The 19,311-nt window shown below is 46.3% G+C and overlaps 1 protein-coding gene across 8 annotated transcripts in view; it reads right to left on the reverse strand.

Annotated features, from left to right (window-relative positions):
* The window catches only part of kiaa1841 (KIAA1841 ortholog), a 224,543-nt gene that overhangs the window by 199,292 nt on the left and 5,940 nt on the right, over positions 1-19,311 (reverse strand). For 4 of the 8 annotated variants that reach the window (XM_038808965.1, XM_038808982.1, XM_038808974.1 and 1 more), the window contains exons 2-4: positions 15,070-15,236; positions 5,994-6,174; positions 3,154-3,244 (exon numbers count right to left, since the gene is read on the reverse strand). In XM_038808965.1, coding sequence (XP_038664893.1) covers positions 3,154-3,244; positions 5,994-6,174; positions 15,070-15,236 — 439 coding nt within the window. Of the gene's footprint in view, positions 1-3,153; positions 3,245-5,993; positions 6,175-15,069; positions 15,242-19,311 lie in introns of all 8 variants that reach the window. The other 4 variants (XM_038809017.1, XM_038809010.1, XM_038809001.1 and 1 more) reach the window with 3 other exon arrangements.

Below are 19,311 nucleotides of genomic sequence, written 5' to 3' on the forward strand. Positions count from 1 at the left end.
ATGAAAAATGAAATGAAATGAAAATCGCTTATTGTCACGAGTAGACTTCAATGAAGTTACTGTGAAAAGCCCCTAGTCGCCACATTCCGGCGCCTGTTCGGGGAGGCTGTTACAGGAATTGAACCGTGCTGCTGGCCTGCTTGGTCTACTTTCAAAGCCAGCGATTTAGCCCAGTGTGCTAAACAGCCCCATGGGCTGAGACTTTTTGTACTCTGAACACAAACATCACCCATGGATATTATTTGTTCAACATTATCCTTGCCAGCCTCCTCGACTATGCTATGCAAACTCAAAACTAAAACAGTACTCCAGAATCTGTAAACTATCCGACGCACAAAACTCACTCCTATTCTCACCTTGCATTATTGGCTCCATGTCTCCCAGCATAGCAACTTCAATATCTGATTTGCAAACTCCCTCTATGCTATTGCTCCACTGTGCCTCTGGAACTTTGAGTAACCCAATGTCAACGTCAGACTCTGGGAGAAAATGTGCCCAACTTCACAACTGCTGTCACATCCTTGAGCCACCATGCTTTTACACACTGCCATTCTCTACATGGACAGCTTTACCGTGCGTCATTTCTCACAAGACTTTCTACTGCACCTCAATTACCTCTACTAATTTCTCTACTTTTTCCATTTTTCCTGTAAAATATCATTGGATATTGCTACACCAAATTCACTAACCACATACATGTTGGCCAATGTAATTCTACGAATAAATTTAAATTACTCAATGTCTCCACTTTAATCATTTCAAAATGTTGTCAGAAGGCAAATACTTGTTTTTCTAACCATTGTAACACTTCTACATGTTCTTAAGGGGCAACTAGGTAGCACAGTGGGTAGCACTGTTGCTTCACAGTTCCAGGGTCCCAGGTTCAATTCCCGGCTTGGGTCACTGTCTGTGTGGAGTCTGCACGTTCTCTCTGTGTCTGCGTGGGTTTCCTCCGGGTGCTCCGGTTCCCTCCCACAAGTCCCGAAAGACGTGCTGTTAGGTCATTTGGACATTCGGAATTCACCCCCTGTACCCAACCAGGCGCCGGAACGAGCCGACTCGGGGCTTTTCACTAAAACTTCACTGCAGTGTTGATGTAAGCCTACTTGTGACAATAAAGATTATTATTATTACATATTTGTTTACCTACCCCAACCTCGATCTGGCCCATCCAAACCTAAAACTCAGTTCAAAAATATGATTTTGCATTTTCCAGTTAAGAACTTTTTAAAACGAGTATAAACATAATGACAAAAGAAGAACAAAGAAATGTACAACACAGGAACAGGCGCTTCGGCCCACCAAGCCTGTGCCGACCATGCTGCCCGTCTAAACTAAAATCTTCTACACTTCCTGGGTCTGTATCCCTCTATTCCCATCCTATTCATGTATTTGTCAAGATGACCCTTAAATGTCACTATTGTCCCTGCTTCCACCACCTCCTCCGGCAGTGAGTTCCAGGCACACACTACCCTCTGTATAAAAAAAAACATGCCTCGTATATCTCCTCTAAATCTTGCCCCTCGCACCTTAAACCTATGCCCCCTAGTAATTGACCGCTCTACCATGGGGAAAAAGATTCTGACTATCCACTCTGTCTATGCCCCTCGTAATTTTGTAGACCTCTACGAGGTCACCCGTCAACCTCAGTCATTCCAGTGAGAACAAACAGAGTTTATTCAACCGCTCCTCATAGCCAATGCCCTCTATACCAGGCAACATCCTGGGAAATCTCTTCTGCACCCTCTCTAAAGCCTCCACATTCTTCTGGTAGTGTGGCGATCAGAATTGAACACTATACGCCAATTGTGGCCTAAGGTTCTATACAGCTGCAACATGACTTGCCAATTCTTATACTCAATGCCCCAGCCAATGAAGGCAAGCATGCCGTATGCCTTCTTGACTACCTTCTCCACCTGTGTTGCCCCTTTCAGTGACCTGTGGACCTGTACACCTCGATAGAACATAGAACAGTACAGCACAGAACAGGCCCTTCGGCCCTCGATGTTGTGCCGAGCAATGATCACCCTACTCAAAGCCACATATCCACCCTATACCCGTAACCCAACAACTCCCCCCCCCCCCCTCCCCTTAACCTTACTATTAGGACACTACGGGCAATTTAGCATGGCCAATCCACCTAACCCGCACATCTTTGGACTGTGGGAGGAAACCGGAGCACCCGGAGGAAACCCACGCACACACAGGGAGGACGTGCAGACTCCACACAGACAGTGACCCAGCCGGGAATCGAACCTGGGACCCTGGAGCTGTGAAGCATTGATGCTAACCACCATGCTACCATGCTGCCCCCTTTGACTGTCAATACTCTTGAGGGTTCTACCATTCACTGTATATTCCCTACCAGTATTAGACTTTCAAAAGGCATTACCTCACATTTGTCCGGATTAAACTCCATCTGCCATCTCTCCGCCCAAGTCTACAAACTATCCAAATCCTGCTGTATCCTCTGACAGTCCTCATCGCTATCTGCAATTCCACCAACCTTTGTGTCGTCTGCAAACTTACTAATCAGACCAGTTATATTTTCCGCCAAATCATTTATATATACTACGAACAGCAAAGGTCCCAGCACTGATCCGTGCGGAACACCACTAGTCACAGCCCTCCAATCAGAAAAGCACCCTTCCATTGCTACTCTCTGCCTTCTATGACCTAGCCAGTTCTGTATCCATGTTCTTTATCCATCATGCCAGCTCACCTCTGATCCCGTGTGACTTCACCTTTTGCTCCTGTCTGCCATGAGGGACCTTGTCAAAGGCCTTACTGAAATCCATATAGACAACATCCACTGCCCTGCCAGCATCAACCATCTTTTTGGCCTCGAAAAACTCTATCAAGTTAGTGAGACACAACCTCCCCTTCACAAAATCGTGCTGCCTCTCGCTAATATGTCCACTTGCTTCCAAATGGGAGTAGATCCTGTCTCGAAGAATTCTCTCCAGTAATTTCTCTACCACTGACGTAAAGCTCACCTGCTGTAATTCCCTGGACTATCCTTGCCACCCTTCTTAAATAAAGGAACAACATTGGCTATTCTCCAGTCCTCCGGGACATCACCTGAAGACAGTGAGGATCCAAAGGTCTGATTATATCCCTTTACAGACATACATGCAGTTTATGGTTACCCACCCTTGGCTTTCATCCAGTTTGTCTTCATCTTTCTCAGTGGAACCATTTTCTTTTAGAGTGCAATTTCTTCCTGAAGATACTCCAGACCGTCCTGAATATTTAAGAGTATTAAAGCTGCACATTACACAATCATTGTAAACCAAACTACATTGCTTTAATCAACGTCATATAAATGGTTCAATCAGTTTTTCTTTCATGAACTAAAATAAAGTTTGAGACATAAAACGTAACACAAGCCATCTGAATGTCCTTCAATCTCATCAATGACTGTACTAAACACTAACAATTCAACTTTAACTACATAAAATAAAGGACAAGTGGGTCTAAGATGGAAGAGAGCAGATTGAAATAAAATGTCCAAAATGTTGTATTTTGGGCGAGTGGAAATAAAGATGTCTCCCCGCCCCCGTTCCTTCTGCACTACAACTCACTAAAACATAACAGTAGTATATTAGGATGGACCTGTTTATTTCAGGATTTCCACCTAATTTACAACAGTCCTTGAAATTGTACGGAGGGTAAAGGGGAATATTCTGTCTGCCTTCCCTTGTTCAAATTAAAGTCATGTACCTGGTGTAGTTCCTGTGAAATGACACCCATTTGACCAGACATGGCCTTAGTAGATCACTTGCCATCTGAGGTGACATTAGTCCTGTTGAAGTCCTCAAGACCTCAAATCTTTAATTGGAAAATGCAATACATGCTGGAGGGGACTACCTTCCTCATGAGGCCTGCTTTCTCCATTCAGAAGAGACTACACATCACAAAATTCTGGGATGAGCCCAGAGCTCAGTTCTTCTGTGTGTGCAGCAACGTTTTAAACATATGCAGTTTCTCTGGCCATGTCAATGCTTATATTTCCAAAAAACAGAAGAAGCTCAGTGTTTGTACAAAGGCAGATGAGGTTTTGCTCTACCGCATCTGAACCAACAGAGCAAAATTGAGAATCTCAGTGGCTCTGAGTGGTTACATTGAAGGGTAATTTAGCATAATAAAGACAGCCTCCAAATATCTCTTCTCTATGTGTTTGATTGTTATATTTCTGTATTTGTTAACATTTTAGCACATTATTTCTGTTGCTGTATGATAATAAGTGTCTATTGGACAACGACACTTTTTCTTTTTGGTAGCTGATATTGTCTTTCAGTAGATAGGACACAAGAGGTGACAGCTCTTGCACAAAATCCTTTAAATAAGGAAGTTTAAATGCTCCTAGTTTAGGTTTCATTCAGTTGTCTGAGCACTGTCATGTTATCCTGAACGTAGCACTGGAAGAGTTACAAGTCTTCAAAACTGATGCATTAACTGTTATTAGAGTAGTTATTAGTGAGTAATATCAGCATCAAACATATGCATGTTAGAGCAGAGAAGGTTAAGGGGAGATTTAATAGATGTATTTAAAATTATGTGGGGTTTTGATAGAGTAAATGAGGAGAAATTGGAGGGCAGGACCAGTGGCAAGCAGAAACCACAAATTTAACAAAATTGGCAAAAAAAAATCAGAGGGAGAAACAAGAGTTTTTTTAATGCCATTGATTATTAGAATTTGGATTGCACTGCCAGAAAGGGTACTGAAGCCGATCCAGAAAGGAATTAGATATATACCTGAACAAGAAACATTTGCAGGGCAAGGGCAGGGAAGTGGAACTAATTGGATAGCTCTTTCAAAGAGTCGAAAGAGACCTGATGGGCCGAATAGACTCCCTTAGTATTGTGATTTTATATGACTTCAAACAACAATATGGTGGCGCAGTGGTTAGCACTGCTGCTTCACAGCACCAGGGACCCGGGTTCAATTCCCACCTTGGGTGACTGTCTGTGTGGAGTTTGCACTTTCTCCCCGTGTCTGCGTGGGTTTCCTCCGGGTGCTCTGGTTTCCTCCCACAGTCCAAAAATGTGCAGGTTAGGTGGATTGGACATGGGACAAGGTTATAGGAGAGGGGTGTTCTATCAAAGGATCGGTGCAGACTCGATGGTCTGAATGGCCTCTTTCTGTACTGTAGGGATTCTATGATTCTAAACAACATGTTGAGCATTACTCAACAAGCCATGTACAACTATACAGGTAAGTAAATGTTATACAGGCAATTTTCAGCAAAGTAGCTCAAAGAAGTAAATTTACAGCTCATATTTCCAAAATAATAATCTAAGTAGTTGGAACCTGAGTATTGCTGAAAAAAGACATTGTCAAAGCTTGCTACTATGCTGCTATTTAAGGCTACTACTTTGCAGTAGCAACACGAGTGGTGTTCGCCACAAACAGGATGCGCCGTCAATCCAAAAAGACATTCTGCCTGCCATACAAATGAATAACGTGGGATACGAATTTCAGTATCTGTATGATGATAGGTACGTAAACCCAAATCGTACAACCAGCACGTCACTTCCACTTTTTGCAGCTAGCAAAGTGCAGACCGTACTCAACCAGCTGCTGCTCGCAAAACTCAAAGCACAGTGTCCACAATTAGATGTTATTCTATGATTGGACAACATTTGCTAAATAATTCTCAGGTGCTCAAAATTATGCTGACAAACAATTTAAGATTGTCGGTCGCGTTCATTTTGTGGTGCAGGTGTGTGTATTGGAAGCAATAAGACTCTACTTGCTAACCAATCAGCACCCTCTTCTCCTACAGTATAAAGTTGTTTCCCCTTACATTGGCATTCTTGCAATTGTTCTGATGAGTGCAAGATAAAAACTTCAACAAAATGTATTTTTTCAGCAATACTGGTTGAATATATGAGCTTCCTATTATCTACTACAACTTTGAAAAAGCATTCAATGAAAAGAAAACATGTATCATGTTTAAAGATTTAAACACTGAGCAGACAGAACTGACCTGATATGGAAATGCTATTCTGCACCACAGATAACCTAGATTTTTCATCTTCTTCATGGTCGAGTAACGTTGATTTAATATATGTGGCTAATGATTTAGATGGACTCCCTTCACACCTGTTTTCATCACAAACATGGGGCATGGTTCCATTGTTTCTCATCTCGTCAAATCTCTTGGCACACTGCAAATAATTTAAAGCTTGACTTTAATAATAAACTGTAACATTTAAGCCCCTTCCAATTGCATGTCAAATCCTTTTTTCATAGAAAATATTCAATATCTTTGAATTTTAAGAGAAGTAAAATTACAACAAGAAACGGACCATTTGTCCAACCAGTCTTTGCTTGCATTTATCCTTCACATAAGCAATAATTCCAATCCTATCTGATTACCTTTTTTCATTTTCTCTTTATCCCCATTTACTTCAATCACCTAACCTTTTTAAAAGCTGACAGTCTTTGCTTCAAATCACAAACTTAAGTTTTCTACAGTATCACAAAACTTTGGTTAAAAAAACGTTTCTCTTGTGAAGGGGAGATAACTGAACACTAACATGCGAAGGCTGCTAAATGTGATAATGATGCCGGCGGCAGAAGGAGGCGGAGATTGTGGTGGCATTAGATGCGGAGAAGGCCTTCGATAGGGTTGAGTGGGGTACTTGTGGGAGGTGTTAGAGGGGCTCGGGTTTGGGGAGGGGTTTATTAAATGGGTGAGGTTGCTGAAAGAGGCCCCGATGGCGAGTTTAGCGACAAATGGGAGGAGGTCCGAGTACTTCAGGCTCTACCGTGGGACGAGGCACGGGTGCCCCCTGTCCCCCTTGCTTTTTGCGTTGGCAATTCAGCCTCTGGCCATGGTGCTAAGGGAGTCGGGGAGGTGGAGGGGTCTGGTGCGGGGTGGGGAGGAGCACCGAGTGCCACTTTATGCAGATGACTTGGTGCTGTATGTAGCAGACCCTGTGGGGGGAATGCCAGAGGTGATGGAGATTCTTGCTGAGTTTGGGAGTTTCTCGGGCTACAAGTTGAACCTGGGCAAGAGCGAGCTGTTTGTTGTACACCCGGGAGATCAGGAGGAGGGGATTGATAGGCTCCCACTAAAAAGGGCAGTGAGGTGTTTTAGGTACCTGGGGGTTCAGGTGGCTAGGAGTTGGGGGAGTTTAAAAGGTGGGACATGCTGCCACTGTCGTTGGCGGGTAGAGTACAGTCCGTTAAAATGATGGTGCTCCCGAGGTTTTTGTTTCAGTGCCTCCCCATTTTTATTCCGAGGGCCTTTTTTAGGAGGGTGAACAGCAGCATCACGGGATTTGTTCGGGCGCACGGGACTCCGAGGGTGAGGAGGGTCTTTTTGGAGCGGGGCAGGGATAGAGGAGGGCTGGCGTTGCCCAACCTCTCTGGGTACTATTGGGCGGCTAATGTCTCGATGGTACGCAAGTGGGTAATGGATGGGGAGGGGACAGCATGGAAACGGATGGAGATGGAGTCCTGTGGAGGCACGAGCCTGAAGGCACTGGTAACAGCGCCGTTGCCGCTCCCTCCAACGAGGTACACCACGAGCCCGGTGGTGGCGGCTACCCTCAAGATTTGGGGGCAGTGGAGGCGACACAGGAGGGACGTGGGGGGCTCGGTGGAGGCCTCGCTGCGGGGCAACCACCGGTTTGTCCCAGGGAACATTGAAGGCGGGTTCCTGGGGTGGCACAGGGTGAGCATAAGGAAGTTGGGAGACCTGTTCATTGACGGGAGGTTTGCGAGCCTGGGTGAGCTGGAGGAGAAATTTGAGCTCCCCTGGGGAATATGTTCAGGCACCTTCAGGTCAAGGCGTTTGCTAGGCGGCAGGTGGAGTTGTTCCCTTTGCTGCCCCCGCGGGGGGTAAGGGATAGGGTACTTTCGGTGGTGTGGGTCGGGGATGGGAAGGTGTCTGACATCTACCAGGTGATGCAGGAGGTGGAGGAGGCGTTGGTAGAGGAGCTGAAGGCTAAGTGGGAAGTGGAGCTGGGGGAGCAGATTGAGGAGGGGACATGGGCAAACGCCCTGGAGAGGGTGAACTCCTCCTCTTTATGTGCGAGGCTTAGCCTCATCCAGTTCAAGGTACTGCACAGGGCTCACATGTCCGGGACGAAGATGAGCAGGTTTTTTGGGGGTGAGGACAGATGCATTAGGTGTTCGGGGAGCCCAGCGAACCATGCCCATATGTTTTGGGCATGTCCGGCACTGGGGGAATTCTGGCAGGGGGTGGCGACGATGGTGTCGAGGGTGGTAGGGTCCAGGGTCAAGCCAGGCTGGGGACTCGCGATATTTGGGTTGGGGGTAGAGCCGGGAGTGCAGGAGGCGAAAGAGGCCGGTGTTTTGGCCTTTACGTCCCTAGTAGCCCGGTGGAGGATCTTGTTGCATTGGAAAGATGCGAGACCCCCAAGCGTGGAGACCTGGATCAATGGCATGGCGGGATTCATTAAGCTGGAGAAGGTCAAATTCACCCTGAGGGGGTCAGTACACGGGTTCTTTAGGCGGTGGCAGCCTTTCCTCGACTTTCTGGCACACCGATAGGAACTAGGTCAGCAGCAGCAGCAACCCGGGGGGGTATTGTTTATGTTAATTTAATTTATTTTGTTGTTCATCGGGTATGGGGGGGGGTGGGCGGTCGTTATATGCGTTGTTACGGGTTTGGGGGGGGGGGGGGGTGTTTATTATTGTTATGTTGTTATACATTTTTCAAAAATTTCAATAAAAATGATTTTTTTTTTTAAACGTTTCTCTTGCTCTCTATATCCCCTCATTATAGAGCCCTCAACTATGAGAAACAGGTCAACTACTCTGTCCCATCCCTTCCTAGTTTTAAAACACCGGTTTCAAATAATTCCTACTCCCAACTCTTCTCAAGTACTTTAATACATCACTTTGCTTTTAAACAATTCAAGCATTCCCCTCGCTAATGCAAAATAATTTTTCATCCCCTTACCTCAACTTTAAAAATATTCAAAGGCTCTGATTCCACGGCATTTTGAGGAAGTGTGTTCCAGACTCATGACCCGCAGAGAAGAAAATTCTCATCTGGTTTAAATGGGCGGCCCTTTAATTTTAAATAGTGACCCCCCTCGTTCTAGATTTTGCCACAAGAGGAAACATCCTTTCCACATCCACCCTGTACAAGACCCCTCAGGATATTATGGGTGCAATTTAATGGAAAGGTTTCCAAGTATGGTAGCGAGCGAGAACTGTCGCGAGCTTCTGGGCGGTAGGCCCAGAGGCCGTAACCGTAAGAAAACGTTAACTGATCCACTTAGCGAGACCCCATGGGCTTCACACCGCAAATAATGGTCCTGCAAGCTGATTCACCGGGACCGCACTCGCCAGCCCTCTGCTAACAAGGGAGAGCAGCATTTAAACCGATCCTGCACAGCCCAATCCTACTCAGCTAGCAGTCATGCCACCAAGATGACCAGCCCCACATTTCGGCAATGCCGACCTGGGCAGACTACTGGAAGTGGAAGAGGCCAGACAGGTGCCCTTTTCCCTGGAGGGTCTCAGAGGGTCACCCACAGGAAAGCCAGTGCTGCCTGGGAGGAAGTGGCAGTCAGCCCAGGGAGGAGGACAGGCACCCAGTTCCGCAATAAGGTCAACGACTTCCACTGGGCCACTGAGGTGAGTTTGCACTAGAACCACCCCCCACCCCCCATACATTCCACACTCCCTCCAAACGTCACATCTCCCCAAGCCTCTTCCTCCAATCCCCGAGACCATCCCCCTCTGCAATGAATCACACCTGTGGCTAAAAGATGTCCCGTGTCCCCGCAGAAGTTGGTCCACAACTGACTGGAGGGGGCCCAGCGGGCCGTAGGGTGCCGGACATCAGAGTCCTCACCCCTATGGGGATCGGACCCTGGAGATCATGGGAGTGGCCGAGGAAAGAGCAGTGACCACCGTAGAAGTCAGCACACGGGGCAGAGGTGAGGATCTACCAGCCCCCACCCAGATGATCTGTCAAACGCGAGTTTTTAATGCCATGCACTGACCCATCCATCCCACTGACCATGTGACCATTCTCCTGCAGGACCTGCAGCCAACATTGCTGGCCCATCAGGGGTGGCCTCCCCCTGCCTCTCAAGAGAACACCTCGGAGGCGAGTTCCAAGGCTGCCACCATTATCGTGGCACAGCTGTCATCCCCACCATCCATCAGCGCAGACACAAACCTCAGTGGTCAATAGTAGTGGTCAGGCATCTGGAGCACATTCTGGTGAGCATCAGACAGCTGCTGATGCACATCAGGTGGATGCAGGAACCCTCAGGCGAGACAGCAGTCAGTGGTCTGCTGGATCGCAGGATCCAGCCATGTCCCAGCCAGATGCTGAGCCTTTGGAACAGGTTTACCCGGAGCTGAGGCAGACGATAAGGTGCGGCCATGAGTTTCAGAGGTGGATGTTAGTGACACTCTAGGAAGTCCATAGCCGTTTGGAGGAGTCCCAGAGGCTATGGGCACAGGAGATAGCGCCAGCAAAGCGTGGCACCAAGACCAACACCAGTAGGGTGGTGACAACAGTTGGAAGCCTGGTGCATGACATCAGCAGCATGAGTGGAGGTGTCGAGGCGTGGCTCAGTTGGTGACTGCCATGGCTGAGCGCCTCGCCCCAGTTCCTGGGGGACATCACCCAGTACCAGGTGAATAACGATGAGGCACTGAAATGCATGTCCCAGGCTCAGGTGGGCATAGCCGAGGCGCCGAAGACCACGTCCTGGTCGCTGGGGGACGTGTCCCAGTCAGAGGTGGGCATTGCCAAGGTGCTCTAGAGTATGTCCCAGTCACAGAGGAGCATCGCCACAATGCTGTAGACATTGGGGAGCCGCAGGGCTGGGAGAGCCAAATGATGCAGCGGCAGGCCTGGGCTCAATCCAACTGCTCCTCCATCCAACATGTAAAGCAGCAAATTGTTTGCATATAACGAGGTCCTGTGCTCAACCCCCCACCCCACCTCCCTTTCCAACCCCTTGATGATCTAAATGGCATTGCCAGTGGCTCCATAACCAAGGCAAAGAGCAACAGGGAGAGTGGGTATCCCTGCCTCACCCCACGATGCAGCCTAAAATACCTCAAACACACCCGGTTTGTCTTTACACTTGCTGCCGGTGCCCGATACAACAACCAGATCCAATCCGCAAACCCCTGCTGGAACTGCACCAGTGGCTCCGACAAGTATTCCCATTCTACCTGATCAAAGGCCTTCTCCGCTTTAATAACGACCGCCACTTCCACATTTCATCCCTCCGAAGGCATCATTATAATGTTCAACAAATGCCCAATGTTAGCCAATAGATGTCTCCCCTTTACAACCCTGTCTGGTCTTCCCCCGTCATCCCCGGCTCACAGTGCTCAATTCGCGAGGCTAAGATCTTTGCCAACAACTTGACGTCCACATTCAGCAGTGATATCGGGCAGTAGGACCCACACATTAAATGTCCTTACCAGCAGGCGCCCCAGGTCTCCCAAAATTTTTCATAAAATTCTACCGGGAAGCCATCTGGGTCATTCCCTCCCTGCATCGCCGCCATACCCTCCATCACCTCCACCAGTCCAATGGGTGCTCCCAACCCCCTCCACCAGGTCCTCCTCTACCTTGGGGAATTCCAACTTGTCCAGGATTTGCTGCATTCCCGCCCTCCTGGTCGGGAGCGCCAATTCATAAAGCCTCCTGTAAAACTCCTTACATACTGCATTAACCCCCACCGGGTCTAGTACCACTCTTCCCCTCTCGTCCTTCACCCTTCCAATCTCCCTTGTTTCCCGAGTTGGTGGGCCAGCATCCTACTAAACTTCACCCCATACACTGCCCCTCTGGCCCTCCGCAACTGCCCTACTGCCAGCCGAACTCCATCTGGAGCTTCTGCCTCTCCTTCAACAATCCTGCCTCTGGGGCCTCCGAATACCTCCTGCCCACCCGCAGGATCTCATCCACCAACCTTGCCATCTCTGCTCCTCCTTCTCCCTATGTGCCTGGATCGAAATGAACTACCCCCTAACCATTGCCTCGAGTGCGTCCCACACCTCACCTGTACCATTTAGTTCAACAAACCGCCAGATGGTGGCCCTCACCCACTCACACACCTAATCATCCGCTAACGAGCCTACATCCAGCCTCCACTATGGGTGCTGCCCCCCTCCCTCGGCCCCCTCCCTCCCCTCCCACCAGTCCACTTGCAAGTCCACCCAATGCGGCGGGTGGTCTGAATCCACGAGTCGGCCACCCCAGCCAATAACATCTTACCCACCACAAAAAAAAACAATCAGAGCCCCCCCCCCCCCCCCCCCCCCACCAATCAAGTGCTCCATGAACCCTTTCAGATCCTGCGCCACCACCGACACCCTCCCCAATCTCAGGCTTGACTGGTCCAAACCTGGGTCAATGGCTGTGTTAAAGATCCCCCCCCCCATAATCAACTGGTGAGAGTCCTGGTCTGGGATCTTTCCCACCATCTACCTCATAAGCTCCACATTGTTCAATCTGTGGCATAAACATTGACCAAAACTACCGGAATTCCCTCCAGCTTCCCACACACCATCACAAACCTTCCCCTCAAATCTGCTACCATATTCCACACCTCAAACGGCAGCCCGTTTGTTTACCAGCACCGGCACCCCCCTGCATGTCTAATCCCGAATGGAAAACTTGCCCTATCCACCTTTTCCTTAGCCTTGTCCGATACCCGATGTTCAAGTGTATTTCTTGTAAAAAGGCTACGTCTGCCTTGAAGCTCCTCAGGTGCATGAAAACATGCGCCCGTTTAACTGGCCCATTCAGCCCTGTCACATTCTATGTGAGAAACCTGGTTGGAGGGCACCCTGCCCCCCCCCCCCCCCCCCCCCCCCCCCCCCTCCCTGCCGATCAACCATATCCCTTCTTGGGCCAACCCCCAGCCCATGCCACACAACCCTCCAGGCCCACCCCGGATGTCCACTGTCATCACCCTCACCCATGTTATACCACAACAACAACACCTTTGTCAGCAGCCCCTCTCCCCCCTTCCCCTGAACAATACAACAACCCCATCCACGTCTGCTGCACTAACCACCTGACCACCCCCACTGCACTCCCATTAACTAGCCAGCCCAGCTAGCCCCTGCCCAATGCGCCTGAGCCACCTACCCCACTGCTGATTCCCCTCCCTCCAACTCGCACACCTCCATAGCACAAACAACAATGGAACAAGAAAAAAAGGTGCATAATCCGATCACTGACTCTTCTCCTTCCCTTTCCATAGTCTCTACCTTAGCATCTGGGAAGCAACAAAGTATCTGAAGACTCAGTTTGAATGCAAAGCCAATCCAGACCGACAAAAAAAGCTCTTGCTCCTAAAACCTCTCTAATGTATTGGAATGTGTCCAATTTAAGTTATGAAATCTGGAGCTCAGGTCATTAGAGTTGGAGACACTTTCTGAATTTAATTTTAAATTTATTTTATTTATTCATTTGTGGGATGTGGTCGTCACTGGCAAGGTCAGCATTTATTGATGGACAATAAAGGATGATGAAATATTGTATTGTATTCCATGTGGTACTTCCACTCGAATAAAAGAAAAATGAGTTGCATTGGCTATACGACTCCTCAAGCAAGCTTTGCCATTTAGTATCATTGCTGATCATCTACCTTAACAACTTTTCCGATCGTTATAGTGTCCAAAATCTATTAATCTCAGTCTTGAATGTCCTCAGTTTAAATAAAAATGTACCTCCTAGCCCATTTATAAATTTTAACTAAGGTAAGTTGCTCATCCTTCTGCTTCTAATTTCCACCCCATCCAAACTCAATCTGCCACACCAATTTGTGTGCTCTCTGCCCAAGTGAATAAATTTTATTATGTTGTATGTGAAAAGTACTCCCAGATTTCACTTTTTAATGGCCTAACTCTAATTTAAATTTGGTCCAGATTCCTCCACCAGAGGAAATAATTAATCTTCATCTACCCTAGCAAACACATTTAACTTTTTAAACATCTCCATTAGGTCACCCTCAATCTTCCATACTTGATAGAATACATGTGTACTTATAATTTACCACTCTAGGCACGATTATCATTCTGGTGAACCTTCTCTGTACCTCATCCAAGGCTAACATTTCTTTCCGGAGGTGCGGTGACCAAAACTCAATGCAGTACTCCAGATGGAACAGAACGTCAAATTCCAACCAAGAAGTTTTCAACCATTCTTGCCAGCGGGATCTCCTAGTCCCATCGATGTTGAACCCCTGCTACAGGTCTCCCAGCGGCAGAGGGAGAATACAATGGGAAATCCCAGTGGCAGGACCAGATTATCCCAACACTGCAAAGTGCTTGGGGGGGGGGGGGGGGGGGGGGGGGGGGGCGCAAAATCCCTCCATTGTTTCCAAAATGATGGGGGGGGGTGCGCAAAATCCCTCCATTGTAGTTATGATGATGAAAATTGTTAGGTCTTAAGTGAATAACGTTTTAAGGAGCACCGTAAGGACATAGAACAGTACAGCACAGTACAAGCCCTTCGGCCCACAATGTTGTGCCGACCATTTATCCTAATCAAAGATCAACATAGAGTTATGCATGTGCACCTCTTTTCTTTTATATAATGTATCAAGTTAGTTCCCATCTTAATGATAGACTGCCATTAGAAAACTGGCTTTTAATTATATTTGACTAATTATTTAATTTATATCTTTGGAAAAACTTTAATGAAAAAGAAACATATTGCACCTGATTTTCAAAAAGATATTCAACCTAAATTAGTTCTATCCACTGAGAAACAAATATTAATCTATTACTTTACAAAACAATTAGAAACCATAATTGCACGATATGACTTTATTGAAAATGATGCCTGGAATTTGAAGACAAATTTCTATGTATGCTAAGGATTTATATGTTAAGAAGCCAGATTGCTCTATAGCATTTCCATGAAATCAATCTGACAGGCAACCAACCAGCCTTTGAGAAAAACTAGTAATACTGTCAAGAATAATCAATTGTATTTGTTAATTTAAAGTTGAAGTGTATTATTCTTTATTTCTGATTGCAAAAGTAGAGAACTGTTCATATTGCAAAGGCAAAACAGTAACTTACAGTACCTGCTTGGCTGTGACTCCTGGTATGAGTTTAGCTACACTTTCCCAGTTGATAGTCTTGGACTGGGCTACTCCTAACAAAGAGCGGAGAATCATATCCAGCACCAATCCTTGGTTCTCATAAAGAAATGGGACACTTACTGAACACGTGTGACTCATCTTGTTTTCTACTAAACTGAGAAAAAGTAGCAATTTAGTTAAAAATGTTAACAAGTACTGTCAGCAGCATTACCAGTTAATACAGGCAGCCCCAGTTGGATTTGAGCTTTGTTAATTTGGCATTACCAGCTGCAAGTTTAAAAAACACTTTGGTGTTCTTTGTGTGAGAAGCACAAGTATCTTTTATTAATGAGGTTCATCAACTAGATAATGTACATATAATTAATTTATAGAAATAATTGTACTTAACCGACAGAATTTCATCTGATATCACAACTAATTGAAACTAACTTAGTTAAGTTTATCAATAATATTTGATGCATACAGGGGAGGTTTGTTGACTCAACATATAATGATTTTAATTTGGGGAGGACAAGCAAAAGATGATAATTCTTTTTATTTTTATAAATGTTTTTTATTCTCCTCCTTTTTTACATTTTCTCCCAAATTTACACCCAACAATAAACAATAATCATTAACGAATATAATGTCAATCTCCATATCAATGACAACGATACCATCCTCCCACCAAACCCCCAAACATTGGCCCACATGTTAACATAAACAAATGACAAAAAGGAATCAGGAATCACCCTCAGTCACCATTAACACATACAGTCCCCCTCCCCACAACCCTCCCAGCCCCAAACCTCCCTAATGTTCGATGTGATCCAATTCTCTAAAGTGCTTAATGAATAACGCCCATGAATTGTAGAACCCCTCCATCCTTCCCCTCAGTTCAAATGTGACCTTTTCAAAGAATTCCAGCAGGTCCTCCCGCCACACCAGGGCACAGGATGGAGAGGTTGATCTCCACCCCAACAGGATCTGTTTTCGGGCGATCAACGAGGCAAAGGCTATAACATCTGCCTCTGAGCCCGTTTCCAACCCCGGCTAGTCCGTCACCCTGAACATGTCCTCCCGAGGGTCTGGGTCCATTTTCACGTGCACCACTCTAGAGATTACCCTAAAAATCTCCTTCTAGTAATCCTCCAGCTTTGGACAGGACCAAAATATATGAACGTGGTTTGCGGGGCCTCCCCCGCAACATTCACACACATCTTCTACCCCCTCAAAGAGCCAGCTCATCCTCGCCCTTGTAAGGTGCGCTCTATACACCACCTTCAGCTGTATCAGCCCCAACCTCGCACACAAGGTGGAGGCGTTCATCCTCCGGAGCACCTCACACCAGAACCTCTCCTCCATACCCTCTACCAACTCTTCCTCCCACTTTGCCTTCATCCCTTCTAGCGGCACCTTCTCCTCCTCCTCCTCCTCCAATATAGTCCCGTAAACCACCGATACTACCCCCTTCTCCAGTCCCCCTGTCATCAGCACCTCCTCCAGCAATGTGGAAGCCGGCTCTACTGGGAAGCTCTGTATCTCCTTTCTGGCAAAGTAAAAGATGAGAATTCTGACACCAAAAATAGTGTGCGCTCTTCCCAGGGCAAATCCTCAACAATCATTTATTACTTTTAGCAAATAATTTTTTCTTATTCATAAAGGAGGATAAATATTCATACTCATATACACATTTCTATGAGTCCAATGGGTGGACAGGGTACCCACTCTCAGATGCTATTTAATGCAGACATTAGTTGACATGCAAGTGCGAAGAACTGCCAATTTCTTGCCTCCTTTTGCTGTTGGTTAATTTTCCTCACTGCACAACCAAGATTGGGCACAACCAAGATCGGGATCTTGCCACAAGTAAAACTCCAATTTATTTTCCATTAATACATCGTGTAGCATGTTGATTCGCCATTGTTTTATTTTATTTGAACTAATAGCTATCCATTCTTATTTCCCCCTGAAAGTTGCCAGAATGTTATCTGTTCAATCATTGATGATACCATCTCAAAAAATGTCTAGATTGACACTTCTGGCAAGAAGTGGTGGATGCATATGCCATCAATGGTCAACCAAGCGTATATAGTGCAGATATGATCAACCACCAAGCAAACAGGAGATTGCAAACCTGTCCACCTAGTCTGTTTTACAGCTACTAGAGGATAGCTGATAAAGCACTGGAACTTTAAATTATGATCCAAGTACAAAATCGTTTTTAAAGATTATAGTTTTCAAGTATATAAAACATATTTGTAGCTGCCTTCATATTAATTTAAATATTACAACTACTTGGATACTTTCAACATATCAGCACATTTACCTTCCGATCATTGTTCATTTCATGTGACTAGACCATTTAAACATTCAGACTTTCCTTGCAGGCACAGTAGTTTATATTTTTACAGAGTTAGTTACAGAGCTAGTTACAGAGCTCCAAAATGTGTTTATTCAAAGACATTTAATGCACAGGAGGCCATTCAGCCCAGTATCGGTGTTGGGTCTTAACAACAACAACTTGCATTTACACAACACCTTTAACATAGTAAAATAGCCCCAAGGCCACAAGAATATTGTCAAATGAACTTTGATACCAAACCATGTGAAGAGATATTAGATGAGCAAAGGTGTGGTCAAAAAGGTAGGTTTTCGTCTTAAAGGAGGAAAGAGGTGGAGAGATGTGGGAAGAGAATTCTTTGCTTGAGAATACCACAGTTAATCACAATGTCTGAAGCTCTTCCCCAAGTTTACCTTTCCCTGGTTCAAGTATTTATCCACCTTTTCTCACAACAATTCAACAATTACTGCTTCAACTACTTCATGTGACAAAGCACTCTATTTACTCAAGTCTAAGAAATTTCTGATTACTCTGTTCAATCTTACTGACATTAAAAATTGGCTCGCAAACCAAAGAAATCATAATTCCTTATTCACTCTACCAACACCTTTATAAAACTTTAGAAACTTCAATCTATACTTAGCCTTCTTTGCTCCAGTGGAAATGGTCTATTCACCAGAGAGGTTGATGAAGATAGTGCAGTAGATGTTGTGTATATGGACATCTAAAAGACATTGATGAAATGTCACAAAGACCAAGAATGAGGCTGAATATAGAAAGTTCAGAGAGGGAGTGAAGAGCGAAATAAGAGATGCAAAGAGCACTTCCCATTGACAGGCGCACGATGTGATGAAACGCCGGTCACACGACAACGAGAGGGGCCAACATGCCGCACATGGGGTTCCCCCACGTTGGAGGATGGATGGAGGAAGTGCCTCACCAGGGAGCTACAGTAGCTCAAGGAAGAGTTAAAGAGAGAGATAAAGCGGCAGTAAGGATGGCAGTTGTGGAGGCCCTGGCCACCATGCAGGTGGCACTGGACAAGGCAGAGAAACAACTGGAGGCCCAGGGGAACACTATCAAAGAATTGGAAAGAGCATCAACAGACCAGAGCGACAGGATCATCGCCCTAGAGTTTGAGATCGCGAAGAGGTGGCGTCGCAGGGAAGTCTAAGGGGGAGCGACGCAGCAAAGTCGAAAGGGGAAAATGGAGGACCAGGAGAACTGGTCGCAGCACCAAAACCCAAGAGTCTGCCAGAAGGAACCGGACCGAAGGCAGGGACCCCTTGTACTATGTGGCTCAGATGCTGAGAAACCTGGTGGGAAGGGATAGCTTCCCCAACCAGCCAGAGGTAGAAAGAGCCCACATGTCATTACAGCCGAAACCCAAGGCCAGAGAGAAGCAGAGGACTATTACTGCAAAGACTGCGGCCCCTGCGGACATAGACAAATTTGTCCAGGAGAACGAGCTGGGAAGATAGCAACAAAAGCAGTGGTGAAAAGACGAATCAGAGGGACTAAAATGATCCAAGAGACACTTTGCGGGTCTGTACCACCTCGCTTTGAACCTGGGAGCCAAAATGTAGAAATGAAGGGCCGAGGGTAGCAGAGCGCAGGAGAGGATGAGAAGGAAAAAGAGTGGGGAGCTATGTAGTGGACAAAGGACAGGCTTAAAACCAACCCCAGGAAGGTGGGGAGCACCATACCAGCACAAAAGCTCAAGGGGCTGGATTGGCTGGGCTTGTTGTCCTTAGATCAAAGAAGGTTGAGGGGACCTCATCAAGGTGTACAAAATTATGAGGGTATATATATATATATATATGGTAGATAGGAAGAAACTTTCCCCTTAGTGGAGAGGTAAATAACCAAGGGCATAGATTATGAGTAAGGAACAGGAGATT

This window comes from Scyliorhinus canicula, chromosome 1 (genome assembly GCF_902713615.1).
Source record: "Scyliorhinus canicula chromosome 1, sScyCan1.1, whole genome shotgun sequence".
Classification (NCBI taxonomy): domain Eukaryota; kingdom Metazoa; phylum Chordata; class Chondrichthyes; order Carcharhiniformes; family Scyliorhinidae; genus Scyliorhinus; species Scyliorhinus canicula.